The sequence below is a fragment of the Natrix helvetica genome (assembly GCF_964273705.1).
Source record: "Natrix helvetica genome assembly, chromosome: 14".
Taxonomy (NCBI): domain Eukaryota; kingdom Metazoa; phylum Chordata; class Lepidosauria; order Squamata; family Natricidae; genus Natrix; species Natrix helvetica.
Window position 1 is genome coordinate 12,422,056 of NC_138564.1, and position 14,864 is coordinate 12,436,919.

At 44.7% G+C, this 14,864-nt stretch overlaps 1 protein-coding gene across 1 annotated transcript; it reads right to left on the reverse strand.

Annotated features, from left to right (window-relative positions):
* Positions 1-286: 286 nt before the first annotated feature.
* ATP6V0A2 (ATPase H+ transporting V0 subunit a2) lies at positions 287-14,522 on the reverse strand. The gene is made up of 20 exons (XM_081966786.1): positions 14,237-14,522; positions 12,801-12,879; positions 12,217-12,314; positions 11,797-11,934; positions 11,521-11,621; positions 11,146-11,272; positions 10,979-11,061; positions 10,406-10,499; positions 8,772-8,984; positions 8,070-8,220; positions 7,288-7,427; positions 6,915-7,069; positions 6,406-6,493; positions 5,971-6,089; positions 5,530-5,740; positions 4,415-4,534; positions 3,581-3,700; positions 2,859-2,976; positions 1,886-2,057; positions 287-890 (listed from the first exon to the last, which is right to left on the reverse strand). The coding sequence occupies exons 1-20, from the start codon at positions 14,351-14,353 to the stop codon at positions 791-793; spliced, it is 2,544 nt and encodes an 847-aa protein (XP_081822912.1). The 5' UTR covers positions 14,354-14,522; the 3' UTR covers positions 287-790.
* Between the last annotated feature and the right edge of the window lie 342 nt (positions 14,523-14,864).

Sequence of the window (14,864 nt, forward strand, 5' to 3'; positions counted from 1 at the left end):
AAAAAAGCAGAAGCCCTATGTCTCTATGTCCCTTTGTAAGTCTCAAATAGCTTTTCAATCTCTCTTCCATTCAGAATTGTAAAAAGGAGAGAGAGTGAAAAAATAGAGCCCGGCCTTTTTTATGAGCCTCAAACACCTTTGTGAGCCTCAAAAAAGCTTTTCAATTTCTACTGAAAACGTGCAAAAAAGTCACACCCTTTGTGCAAAGTTGAAAACCTAAACCTATCTTTAAAGCTCGTGTTTTGGATTGAGAGAGAAAAAAAATCGTAAGTGGTTTTCCTAGAAATACAGAATATGCAATTTTATTCCAAGTGACTGTCACCGAATTCCAGAAATATTAGTGATGAGGATGAGAGGAATTAATAGAGGAATAATCTCATGTGTCCCGATGACTGATTAATGCTCCCCCTTAGAAAAAAGGAATTAAATTCAAAGGGGCTTCCTCCCAAGAAATTATACAAAGAACTACTCTTGAAAGATTTTGTTAGCGAAAATAAATAGTTCTTGAAAAACAGCTACAGCATGTTCAGAAGCAGCAATCAAATAGTTCTGGTCAGTTTCAGAAATTAACCTAAAGGTGCTTTACGAAAGGAAGAAAAAGGCCTGCTTACAAGAGGTCCCACATTTGCATTGTCCAAGTAAGAGGTGCCAAGAGTCTTTATAAAAATTATTTGGCTGCACTTTAAGGCAAAAATCAGTGAGGGTCTTTGCTTCAGGGAGCCGAAGGAGGATGACGTCAGCATACATGATTATTTTCAAACCACGCCCGACCGATTTAGAACAGCCAGACTTATGCGATGTATCTATCCAAATGTAAAGAAATGTCTTGGAAGGAAAAAGGAGTGAACTTGTAGCCGTCGCCTGTGTAAAACTTGTTCTGGAATTCCACCCTGAAATAAGAAGAATGAATAAATAAATAAAGTGAACATGCTTAAATGTGATCCCTGAGATATTTGGGCATCAAATGTTACTGTCAGGATTGCCATCATGTAGTAAAATGCACTTTTCTTTTCTTTCTAACTGACCAAGTTGGGACAGGCTGACAGTTACTTTCAAACCGAACATTTTCACTGTCCTGAAAAGAATGATACCCCCCTGATAAAATTTCAATTTCTTAAACATAATATCGAGCACCCAATTTTCTCAGTGCTGCCTAAGTCTCTGTGTATTAAACCATACAGTTAATCCATGTAGTGTGGCTGTAGTTTTATTACTGATCCTTTTTATTACCTTAACTCCCCCTTTTATTGGTATTGTTATTATTATTCTGTTACTTTGCATGTACACTGAGAGTTTATGTACCAGACACAAAATTCATTGTGTGTCTAACCACAAGGGGCCAAATTTTAGTCGCCACGATGTAGAAAAGATGCGGAGACTCTAGAAAGAGTGCAGAGAAGAGCAACAAAGAGGATTAGGGTACTAGAGGCTAAAACATATGAGGAACGGTTGCAGGAACTGGGTATGCCTAATTTAATGAAATCTCTCAGGGGTTGCCGCAAAGAAGAGGGAGTCAAGCTAGTCTACGCCTGAGAGTAGAACAAGAAGCAATGGGTGGAAACTAATCAAGGAGAGAAGCAACCTAGAAATAAGGAGAAATTTCCTGACAGTGAGAACAATTAACCAGTGGAACAACTTGCCTCCAGAAGTTGTGAACGTTCCAACACTGGAAGTTTTTAAGAAGAGATTGGACAGCAATTTGTCTGAAATGGTGTAGGGTTTCCTGCCTAAACAGGGGGTTGGACTAGAAGACCTCCAAGGTCCCTTCCAACTCTGTTATTCTATTCCATTCTATTCTAAATAAAGAATTCAATTCAGTTCAACCTAAAGGTCTCAAAAACTTTGGACTAGAAACTTGTCTAGGAGGGTTGAAGAAGCCACTTACCAATGGAGCCGTACGGCGTGCAGGAACGCGGAGAGGCCCTCCATAACCAGGAGAATGAACACGGTGAGGACCATGAATAAGGCTGAAAGGGGGACCAGTAGTAAGATCCCGTAGGCTGCATCCATGTGAAGGCCAAGCTTCATGACCATTGCCCAAAGCACTTCTGATAACTCTATCGAGACAGGCAGAGACATGTGCTTGTCACTCAAAAGCCCAGGTGAGAGACCCAATAAAAAGACTTTTAACCCTCTTGGCATGAATTAGCCACTTGCTTGAGATAGGATGACCGTTTGTCGGAAATGGCACAGGGCTTCCCGCCTGAACGGGGTGATAGTGGTGGTGTAGGGATTGACTGGCCTCCGAGGTCCCTTCCAACTTTGTTATTCTGATGTAACAATTAACCAGTTGTAAAGAACGTCTCTCTTTCCTGCTCTTTCATATTTCCACCTTTAAAACACAATACAGGCGGTCCCTGATCACGGGATCAAAATTTGAGCACCTGCAGCGTGCATTTACGACAGGTGTATTTATGACAGAGGAAAACGTGTTCGACATTAAGAAAGGGGTCTGTTGTGGCAACAGAGCTGGCAACAGATTTGGACAGTGAGGAGGTTAGGGAGGAACCTGGGCCAGTCCTGGAGTTTGGGGGAGGCTCTGATGAGGGCTCTGTGTCGGAGGCAGAGAGGGGGCCAGGGCCATCTGACAGTTATCAGCTGTCTTTGGAGTCTGAGATCAGTGAGGCAGAGGAACAGCTGGAGCCTGTTCTCAGTGTGCGCCTGCGCAGAGTTCCCAGATGAAGGGAACAGCTAAAGAACAGGGGTCGACTTGGGAGTAAGGCCACAGGTGGACGATGAAGGGCCCCTCCCAGAGGAAATAAAAGAGGAGCGAAAGGGGAGTGGAGTTTGCAGTAGACCATTAGTTTGTTTAATTGGTTCGTGACTCTCCGATTGTTCAAATCCTGCAAGATACTTACGGGCGTGGGCTAAACTGAGCGCCCAGAGCCTCAGGTAGGAAGCGGTGTTGGAGACGCATCCCAAACAGTATTCAATGGACTGGATGGACTGTTCCATCAACACAGCTGCAAAGCTAAACTAAAAAGAGACGGCGTGTTAAGTGGGACTGCAGCCCGACTGCAAATTTTAAAACCTCCAACTTCCAACATTAGGCCTGTGACTTTGGGGAGATGAATCCCTTGGTAAGCAAGCAGCTGCAGATGAATACTGTATTTTTCAGAATATAAGAGGCACCTTTTCCCCCCCTAAAAGAGGGTGGAAATTTGGGTGGTCTTAGACTTAGAATGTAGCTTTTTGGAAGCTTTTTTTCAGTCCTAATGAGCTGCTAAGATCAAAGATCCTTCACTCATTAGCACCTCATTAGGGCTGAAAAAAAGCTTTGAATATCCCCCCCCCCCCCCATGGTTTCCTTCAGGCAAGCGCTGGGCTGGTTTGTTGATTCAGCTTTGTTACATTTTACCACCTTTTAAGTGCTTTTGGTTGAATTCCCAGATCTAGTTAAGATGTTCCTCAGTTGCTGGGGAAAGAAAAAAAGTGGCGAAAAGTGTGGTTTTATTATATACTATTGCGTTTGCTTGCTTTTCTGGGACTAAAAATGAATACCTGGTAGGCAGAATTTTTTCCCCTATTTTCCTCCCTTTAAAAAAAAGAACATGACACTGAAAAGACTTGCGATGCCCACCTCTTCCTTGTCTTCGGTCTTATGCCTGTTGTTCAAAGCACTGGTTCCCTCTTCCATTTCACAAGGGGTCAAGAGAGAAATCTCTTCTTCGCTCTCCTTCCGTACCAAGCGATAACCTTTCTGGAGGTAAAGTGGGGAAAGAAGATGTGTGGTTTTAGAGAGATCTCTGCAGTGGATTCAGGGACCGGTTACTCAAACATCTTTTAGCAAACAATTTTTAAACATCTCTCAATCCTGCCCTGAAAAAAGATTGAGCAGCTCAACATCTTAAGGGCCACATCGAAACACAAGGTTAAGTCACAACAAAACACACGTGTGTCACGGTAATGACAATTTAATAGCTGACCGGCTGCTGTAAGGCTGTAAACCAAGATGATGACATGAGGATGAGTCAGAAGGGTCACTGCCACTTTAAGAAGCTGTATATATAAGGGAGGCCATGTGAGGGTCTCTCTCTCTCTCTCTCCTCCTGGTATATCTCTGTTGTGGTTCCCCATGTAGGGTAGAAGATTAATTGATTGCCTGGTATTTGCCTAACATGTGTATATATGTATATAGAAGACTTGTATATAAACCACTGTTTGAAAAACAAAACTTCTGTGTCCCGTATTTTGCTACTGGGTTGTCTCAAAATAATAGACACGCTGTGCCCACTCTGACAACCTGCTTCAGGGAATTGTAGCCAGGTGTTAAACCTATGCAAAGCATCTTCTTTTCTTCCCCTCTATCAATTAGATTGGAGGTTCTCTACACTGATTGAGAGCACCTGGCATGCTGCAGGATGCAAAAAAAAAAGAGGGGGGGAAATATACAATTTACCTTCCTGATACTTACTCTGTAGGAGCTAAAGCTTTGACTGCCATTGTTCAACCAGTACAAATAAAGCGGTTTCCCAAAAAACAGAACGAGGACAGAAAGCACAGCCACAACTAACAGGCATTTCTGAACGATCATCTGTTTCGAAAGAGAGGAAGCAAAATTACATGGCTGGTTTTTGAAGCGGGGCTGGGTGGGTTAAAATTTAGGTTAGAAACTTGAAACAAGAAAATGTCCTATGAAAGTTCTCCGTTGAATAAGGATTCTAGTTTGTTGGCCTAAATAACAATCTTAGGGCTTTTTTTAAATCCGATTTTCCTATTTTAGCAGTTCTGACAAGGCTGCCATATTTTTAGTGGTTCACAAAAGCACAGGATTCTTTCTGCTTGTCTCAAAAAAAGGTATTAACACACCTGTGTCCCAAAGCAATCAACTAAGCCCTCCTATATAATCAATTTTCTGTTAAACCATATTAGGTTTTTAAGAAGCTAAGGCCAGCCACAGGGAGCATGAAAATCTGCATTTTTAAACATTATGCCTAACCTTGCCACAATTCCCTAAATTTAAATGACTTCTAAAAAGTAAGATAAAGGTTTCCCTCGCACATACGTGCTAGTCATTCCCGACTCTAGGTGGCGGTGCTCATCTCCGTTTCAAAGCTGAAGAGCCAGCACTGTCCGAAGATGTCTCCATGGTCATGTGGCTGGCATGATTCAACGCCAAAGGCGCACGGAACACTGTTCCCTTCCCACCAAAGGTGGTTCCTATTTTTCTACTTGCATTTTTTACGTGCTTTCATACTGCTAGGTTGGCAGAAGCTGGGACAAGTCACGGGAGCTCACTCCGTTACATGGCACTGGGGATTCGAACCGCTGACCTTTCTGATCGACAAGCTCAGCATCTTAGCCACTGAGCCGCCGCGTCCCCTTCTGACTTCTAATACAACACTTCAATTATTTAGGGTGGATAAAATTCAGAGTCAAGTCTCCAACAATTAAAGAGTTACTGGATTTTTCTTAGAACTGTTTTAGTTTACTTCAATTTAAGGCACATTTATTTCAACAGGCGAAGGCTTTGAAAATGGAGAGAATTCAGGTTTCATTTGTGGACCTTCAGTTCTAAGGATGACCCACCTGCCCTGAGAAGAGGACTTGGTTCTTGTTATCATGGAACAGAAACATGTTAATAAACTGAAGCAGGATACTGGGAGCAGAGCTGGAATTTTCAGCGCCGTAAGCCAGCCATTTAAAGATGATCATGAACACCAGGTAGCCAAAAATGGACAGAATGAACAGAAGTTGAGGAATGAACACTAAGTAAATATTGTAGGTCTTCCTGAAATACCTGAAAGAAGAAGAAGAAGGGGTGACTTTATTTTTTTGTTTTAATTATGCCTCTTAATTCGGGGTAGAATCAGGGCCAACTGGATGGAGCTGAGCATTCACTGGCTGGGAGCCCTTCCTGATGCCATGAGGAGTTCACAGCAGTTATTTTTTTCTCTGTGGTGCTTGCTCATCTCGGGTCAAAGGCATAGCAAAGGCCCCACCATTATGGCTCTCCCTGGCCATACTCACACGTAGTTAAAGCCCCCCAGGACAATCCCAAAGACCATGTGGACCATTCCGATAATGATTGACATTTTCATTTTGAAAGAATTGATGAAGGTGAGGCGGTTGCTTGCAAGGCTCCACATCTGGAATGAAAGAGAAACAGAAAGCCTAAAGAAAAGATTCAGCCCAGAATAGACGGCAATCCTTGACTTACAACCTTTCGCTTAGGGATTGTTTGACATTACAACGGCACTGCAGGCGGAGGGGAGGGCTGTAATTCTCTGGAACCACATCAAAGCCTTGTAAATTCCATCAAGAATATATACAAATACAATAGCAGAGTTGGAAGGGACCTTGGAGGTCTTCTAGTCCAACCCCCTCCTGCCTAGGCAGGAAACCTTATACCATTTCAAGAAGAAGTCCTTGACAGACAGCAGCGGCTCAAGGGAAGTCACTCACCGGATCTATGCCGAAAGGATAAGGGCCGGTGAAGACGCCAGTCGCATTTGGATTCAGAGCCACAAACGGATTTGTCAAGTCTGCCTTGCTAGAACAATCACAAAAACGAAAGAAAACACGCACAACAGAATTGGAGGTTGAGAAGAAACATTCTGAGCACCCAAAATGTCTGTCTAAAAGTTATCCCCTTACGCAAACAGAGCCGGGATGGGCAACTCTGGCAATTTTGTGACCTGTGGGATGCAACTCCCAGAATTCCCCAGCCACCCAGGAATGCTGTCCCAGGAATTCTGGGAGTTGCAGTTCAAAAGTCCACAAATCGCACAGTTGTCACCGTTGTCCATAACAATTCAGAGCTATTTCAGAAGACCTGAACTGAACTGACCACTTGGGAGCTGATGTCCGCAGCGAAGAATGAAGAGCCGGTGAGCAGACTGACTCTGGAGAAAGAGGAAGCTCCGAGATCGCCCAGAAGGGAAACCCGACACAGGTTCACAGCCACAACTTACCTCCAATCCATCCCAGGCATTTGGGAAACATGCCATCCTGAGCTGAATAGGACCAAAGATTTGGAAAAACAGTCGTTGTAGATCAGGCCGGTGTAGATGGAGAACAATCCCATCAGCAGGATGATGTACCGTCCTTGGAAAATCATCTTCATGATCTGCGGACAGGAGGAGGGAGGCAGAGGAATCTCAAAGACAGGGAGGAGAATCTATGCAGCTCAGGGGCTGAACTGGTGCTCTCTGACGTTTCACGACCTAACTAAGTAACGCCATCAGTGCTAGAAGGGTGAGGGGTAGGGAGGAGGAGGATTTTTTTTTCCAAGCAGCAAATGAACCCAAAGAGCAGCAGCTACACAAGAGTCCAGGTTTTTCATACCTCGTCTTGCGACCTCATAAGCTTGGGGTGTTTTTCATACAAAATCATGACGAGCGCGAAGAGGAACATCAGGAAGCCATGTCCGCAGTCTCCAAACATCACGGCGAACAAGAATGGGAACGTGATGATGGTGAAGAGAGCTGTGAAATTCGCAGGCGTTTAATTATTGCACTTACATGCTGCCCATCTCATTCCTTCCCCAACGTGCCTGGCTGGCTGGGGAATTCTGGGAGATGGAGCCCGCAAGTCTTAAAATGTTACCAAGGTTGGACACTCCTTCTTTACAACACCGTGACTCTTTTGCAAAACCCACTTAGGTTCACAAAGCCGCAGGAAAGGGAAGGCAGGTCAGAGTGTAAAGGTAGAACGAGCCCGGTTTAGAATTTGCACAGCCAGTTCACCATTTCCCAAAGAATATTCATGACTGGGAGAGACATGATAACCAGGCCAGCCAATGAAGAGGCATAGCAACAAGGTCAGCCAACGGGAGCTGAAAGAGCTAGGGGCCAGGGCGTGGCTTAGCCTGCAACCTTCTGAGTCTGTGCAAAAGGAAACAGAAACTAATCTGGCCTTGTCTCTGTCTGCTCTGAACTCTGGGATGAAACTGACTGTTCTCTCCTGCTTGTCACTTCTACCACGTTGGAAGACTTTGCTGTGGGCATTGTACATTTATTCATCTGTTATTATGTATATAAAGGGAGTTAATGAATCCACCTGAACCACTTATCTGTCTGTGCTTTCTGGATGTGATTTTTCGGCAACAAACTCTTTGACAGACTCACCAGGATTGACTTCCCTGTAGTTGCCAATCCCGTACACGTCAACAATGTCCTGGAATCCCAAGGTGAATTTGTTGGTCCGGATCAAAGTCGGAGGAGTTTCTTTGGTCGGAATGGTGTTCATGAAGGAAGGGACAGAAGCGCCACTCTCTCGCTGGTGGCACAAGTAGACAAACCCATATTATTATGCGCGCGGTACCCAATTTAACGCTCTTCGTAGGATGGGTGAACCTGCCCCCCAAAAGAGCTGAAGCAGAGACGGTGTGAACCCTGAAGCTGTCCTGACCGGAGCCATCTTGACCGCTTCCGTGTTGCCACATTGGAGCTGAGGGTCAGGGAAGTGGGGAATTTGAGATAGCTGGGATTTTTCTAGCCAAAACAAACTACTTTCTCTTGGGAACCAAGGACATTCTCACGCCTGGTCGGAAGAAGGCAGAGTGAGCAACCACCACCACCACCCCGGTTGTCAGACTGTACAGTGATTGGGCCATGGGGCTGATTGCTTCAGAGAAAGTATAAAATCTTTTACTTTGAATAAGCTGAAAACCGTGGGAGTTTTCAGAGACGGTTTTCACCAGGTTCATGCCAATATGGTATTTCCAAATAAAAGCAACGTTTCAGGAATTCAGCTGTCTCGGGAGTCTTGTTTGCAATGGATCTATGACTTGGAACCCTGCCGTGTGAAGCAGGGAAGGCTGGACTTACGGATCCTTCGTCCAGCGCACGACGCATGTTGGGGAGGTCTGCCACGGGGCACCAGACCTCCGCAATGAGGCATTTGTTGGTGACGTCAAAGCTGCAGAGATTCAGCACGTGGTAAATAGCTTTCATCTTCTTCACCTGAACATCCCAGGTGTAGATTGATTCAGAAGCTTTGCACAGGACTTGCCGTAAATAGTCTTCGGTTTTGTGCAGCACCTTTGGGGGGGTTTCGTTAAAAAAAAACCAACCACATTTAGTAGAAAGGTAACATCCAAAAGGAAGCATTTCAAATAAACAAGTGGTATAATGAAATTTGGAGTATGGCAACAAATGTTAAATTAACAACAGAAATTAAATTTTAAAAAGGGATTATTAAATGAATAATAATGAAATAATGAAATATGGGAGGATTTTATAAAATCAGTGTTGGTGGAAGGCAAAGGGAATAAACCAGTGGTGGGTTCCTGCCGGATCGCACCGGATCGCGCACGCTCCCTTTCAGCGCTCCACCTGGCTCGCGCGCTCCCTTTCAGCGCTCCACCTGGCTCGCGCACTCTTTCAGCGCTACACCTGGCTCACGCGCTCCCTTCCGGCGCTAAAACCGGAAGTACGGTCTTGCCCCGCCCCTGGCGAAGCGACGACGCCTGCCTGCGCTCCACCAGCTCGGCTGGGAACGGAGATGTTTCCTCAGCGGAGCGGAGAGCCTGAAAAGACCGCTCCGCTGAGGAAACATCTCCGTTCCCAGCCGAGCTGGTGGAGCGCAGGCAGGCGTCGTCGCTTCGCCAGGGGCGGGGCAAGACCGTACTTCCGGTTTTAGCGCCGGAAGGGAGCGCGCGAGCCAGGTGTAGCGCTGAAAGGGAGCGCGCGAGCCAGGTGGAGCGCTGAAAGGGAGCGCGCGAGCCAGGTGGAGCGCTGAAAGGGAGCGCGCGAGCCAGGTGGAGCGCTGAAAGGGAGCGCGCGCGATCCGGTGCGATCCAGCAGGAACCCACCACTGGAATAAACCAACCCAAGAATACATGTTGCTTTGGAGGGGATAAGAGCACAATTGGAATATATTATACATATTTTAGTTGTTAGAGACGAAGAAATATGAGGGTGAAAAAAAGGTCTCTGGGGGGTGCACTATAATATTTGGGTTTTTTTCCTTTCTCTTTCTCTTCCTCTTTCTTTTCTTTTTGTATATACTATGTTTGTATTATTTGTATTTAAAAAAATTAAATAAAAAAGAACAAAAGAACAAAAGGGAGCATTTGCAGGGCGAAGTAACTTTTAAAGTCATTTTTTTTATTAGTTCTATTCTGGGGGATTTGCTTATTAGCTTCGCAGTGCTCAGCTGATAGCGGATCAAACAAATCAGAAAGAAAAATATTTTCCTGCTGCAAGAAACAAAAGTTTCTTAATGTGACACAGGCAAAAATAAGAGTCCCAAATTCAACCCTGTGCCTGAATTATCTCCAGGACATTAAAAAAAATAAAATCCTAAACAGAGAACAAATCCACTTGGAGAATCATCTCACAGGCCGTGGCGACGAAAGCTCAAAACGAATACACTGCACGGCCATGTTAATTCCCTGAAACAACCCTTCTTCTGCTGAAAAAAACACAAAGCTGGATTGTGACCACGACATTCAACTCACAATATGAAGATCCTGGATGCGAACTTGGAGCCCTTCCATCACTGCTCGTCGTTCCGCTGGAGTGCTGGGATAGGGGTAGATGTGACAGTGGTAGCTGTGACACAAAGAGAGTCATTGAAACAGCTATTCTTGCAACCATAGGACCTCGCATCTTTAGATTGCAGCTACCATCTTAACAACTGCAGGGGTTCACTTAGCAACGGTGGCAAGAAAGGAGGTAAAAAGAGGCAGATTTCACTTAACGTCTCTCTCACTTAGCAACCAAAATGTTGGCCTTGATTGCGGTCGTAAGTCAAGGACTACCTTTATTGCCCAACAAATGTTTGGGTAAATCATGTTTAGGCTTCATCTTCACATGTCCACAGATTCCACTAAGGCAGGGGTGGCTGGGGAATTCTGAGAGTTGAAGTCCACAAGTCTTAAAGTTCCCAAGTTTGGACACCCCTGCACTAAGGAGTTTTTTAAATGCAGTTTGAAGAACTTCCTTCCTGCCTGTAACTTTACTTTTCAGAGCACTGTCTTAAAAAATAGGAGGGGGAAAAAATGTGATGGAGAAAGTTGGTTTGTTCTTACCATTCACATATTTTCTTCACCTTTTGGCCAATTTGTTCCCCCCAGTAGGATATTAAGAACACAAACCACTTGGTCAATTCTCCCTGCAAAACAAAACCAGAATGGCTGTCGTCAGCTTTGATTGGCAGGGCTCAGCTGCCTTTTCTCAACTCAGTGGTCTTACTCACTGTATCAGGATCCTCCAAGCAGTCTTCCACTTCGGAGAAAGAAACAATTGTGTTTCCTCTGCACACCCGCCAGAGCATTTTTTCAAACGCTTCCACTTTTGCTCGGTGAACTAAGCCAGATATAAATCTACATTGAGAGGGAAAAAAGCACCATTAAAATAATCTCGCCAGTACAGGGAAAGGTGAGAAAAATGATTCACGTTACCTACAGAGTCAGAGTTATGCTTCATTGCTACCCCACTGGATGCTTCAAAACAACCCAACTTCATATGCGATTAATGAACTCATTGTCCCCAGTATTTGCTAAGACTGCCTCTCTAAAACAAGGTTAAAGATGCTTTCCATGGCTATTCGCCACCCAGTTTGGTTACTTACCCCAGTTTGGCCTCGAGTCTGTGCATGCAGTTATACTCCACCAAAGGATTATGATCAAAAGATGGGAAGTCTTCGAAAGTGCTCTGTATTGAGGACTCGAGCTAAAATAAAGACCGTGAAATTTTTACATCAAAACAGAGGGAAGCAACAACAACAAAAAAAAAAGACTGGAAACAAGGTATTTCTTGTTCGTGATTGTTCTTGTTTATGACTGTCTGCTGTCCAGTCACTTATTTAAGATACCTTACATATTTTTGAAGTCAGTAAAATAAGTACCTCGGTAGATCTTTGGGCAAAAGACTGCGTGACCTTCAGCAGGTGGGTGTATTCTGTCAGCTCCAAAAGGTTTTTTCTCAACTTCTCCTTGTTTTTGGTCACTTCTCTCAACTCCACTTCCAGCTTCTGAAGTTGCTCCTACGACAGAGAAAAAAACCCGCACATTCTCATTGGGGTGATTTCTAACAGAAGTGTCATTCTTCCAAGCAGAAGCCATGGCAATTGCTGCAGTTGAATGTGGAAATGTGGAGCTGTAAGGATCTTAAGAGTTGTCCTAAAGCAGCGTTTCTCAACCTTGACACCTTTAAGAGGCCTGGAGTTTTAACTCCCAGAATTCCCTAACCACTTGCCAAGGTTGAGAAAGATTGGCTTAAATAATTCAAGAAACAGATTTTCTGTCATCCATTTCTACAAGTTTACCTGGATTTCCAACATCTGTTTAAGTGGAGGGGCAGAAGGGGTGATATTTCCTTCCGGAAGAGGGATGTCTGCTTTCTTTATTTCCTGTACTAGGTATCCTGGAAAAAATGAAAAATAATTTCATCAAGGTAAAGCAACTGGCTTTAAAAGACTGGGCTCTGGCACATTCCTTCTGCATCACAAAAGATAATACGCATATGCGAGTGCACTCTTAAAAATCAATCCTCATCAGTTTTCTCTATTACATCATGAGAATTGAAGAAGCCCAGAATTTACATACTAATTATCTGGATTTTAAAATCAAACCCGAAAAGGAAGAAACAGCCAATGTGTGGTGCCCAAAAAATCACTAAACCTCCTGACCATCAGAGTTTTAATCCTCTGAAATGTGAGAGGACATCCAATGCAGAAACACAGCAATATATCAAGGAGAATGCAATATTCTTTCAAGATCAGTTTTAAATTGAGAAGGACTTCATTCCCTTTTGTGTTCGAAATAACCAATCTGTGTTATATTTCAAGATGGGTAAAAGTTTAGCTAAGAGGATCAGAGTTGCCCGTCCTTTCGCATTCTCCAAACTTACCCAATATTCTCTCCATTTCTTCACACTTCTTCACTTCACCCACATATTTCCGCTGGAACAAACTTGTGTTGGAGTTGAGCTGGAAAAGCAAAACTTTTTTTGGTTTTTAACTATTCCCAATATAAACTTATATTGTCTAAGAAACATATTGAACTGAGACCAGTCATTTCTGTTGGGCATCCTACCAGAAAAATACAACAAAAAAGACTATCTTTGATTCTACAAGTACTGACCGCAGTTAGGATTGTATTTGCGCAACTGTGGAAGAGTGAGGAGATCCCGTTGGACGAGAGCGATTCAGAAAATAATGGAATGTGCAGAAATAAACAGACTAACGCTTATTATCAGGGATAGAGAAGAAACGGAATATTTTTTGACGAGGGATGTATTTTATCAATGGCTAGAGAATAGAAACAGAAGTTAGGAAGGAGGAGACACAAGAAGAGAACATGTTACCCAGGAGAGAAGTTTATGACGATATTATGTATCGTTGCAATTATCTTGATATATAGTTGCATTATAAATGTTATGGTAATGAATATAACAACAAATAGGTGGACTATGAAATTTCAAATAATTGTACCCAGTTCACACACTGTTTGATGGAGATGAAAAGTATTATAAATAAAATAAATAAAACATAAAAAAAGAAACTTTTACTGTCTTTTAAGATTTTACAAGTTCAATTGTAAAAGCTGGTTCATGCCAATGCAATAACTAAGCCATAGTTTATTTTAACCGGGCCAATGGTTGATAACGGGTGGGGCACATTGGAGGCTCTCAAGCGGACCCTCCTAGAGAAGTTGGGGGGCTGCAAGGAAGCCCCCCTGGCCCTCCCCACCCCATCAACCCAGCACTGGGGCTGCTTTGACCTCCCTAGGGAAGCCGTGAAAGGCAGATGGGGCATTTGGGGCCACTCCCTACCTCCGTCTAGCCTACCTCATAGGGTTGTTGTGGGAATGGTATAGGGCAGGGGTGTCCAAACTTGGCAACTTTAAGCCTTGTGGACTTCAACTCCCAGAGTTCCCCAGCCAGCAGAGCTTGGACACCCCTGGTATAGGTTTGGACACCCCTGGTATAGGATCTCCTGCCTGAGCAGGAGGTTGGACTAGATGACCCTCAGGGTCCCTTCCAACTCTTGTTATCCTGTTATCCTAAAACAGGAGTAAGCAAGGACCCTTAGTTCACCACCTGGGGTTTAATTTACAGAAACAAAGGGCCAGTCTCCAGGAGGTGAGTTCGAGTCCCGCCTTAGCCCTGACAGGCAGCTTCTCTGTCAGACAGGCCGACCTCATAGGGTTGTTGTGAGGGGGGGGGAAGGAGGAAATTTACAGTAATGAATTTAAGTGGGTTTTAAGTAATCAATAAAAAGGGGGAAGGAATCAGTAGTGACAGGAATAAACGGGCGGCGCGGCCTCCCCTCCGCGGCCACTCACGTCTCTGAAGTGGGCCAGTCCGCGCTCGCCCAGGGCGCTGAGGCACTCGTAGGCCGAGCCGGCCTGCAGGAAGAGCTGCGCCAGGCACATGGCCTCGCTGCGGAAGAGGGAGCCCATGGCGGCCGTCACCGGGGGCCTCGACGCCGCCACCTGGCCGCCCAACGCCAGCCCCGATCGACGGCCATGGAGAAGGCCCAGGCGCCGCGAAAACCGGCGCTTTCCCTCAGCGGAGGCGGCGAGAGGGGAGGGCGGGAGCGGCTTCCGGCTTTCCAATCCGGAGCTGCGCCATGGGGGTGGGGGAAGAGGACGTTCGGTCTCTCTCTCTCGATGGTCACAATGCCAACACAGGGGAGGAGACGAGTTTACCCCGGAACTGAAGTGCTGGCGCAGAGCGGCAATGAACAAGGGAGAAATTGCTAAAGGAGGTGCAGCGCCCCCTGGATTCGCCTCGATTATGACACTTTGCCGTTATTATTTGAATGCAAGTGTTCAACATTGTGGACTTAGAATAGAAATAGAATAGAATAGAATAAAGAAAGGAGGAGGTAGAATGGAATAGAAATAAAATAGAATAGAATAGAGTAGAAAAGAAATAGAATAGAATAGAATAGAATAGAATAGAATAGAA

Coding starts and splice junctions, on each gene's coding strand:
- ATP6V0A2 (XM_081966786.1), bottom strand. CDS start 14,353: ATGGGCTCCCTCTTCCGCAGCGAGGCCATGTGCCTGGCGCAGCTCTTC. Junction 6,494..6,914: donor ATGCCTGGGATGGATTGGAG/GTAAGTTGTGGC, acceptor TGATTGTTCTAG/CAAGGCAGACTTGACAAATC. Junction 3,701..4,414: donor AAAGCTTTAGCTCCTACAGA/GTAAGTATCAGG, acceptor CTTTACCTCCAG/AAAGGTTATCGCTTGGTACG.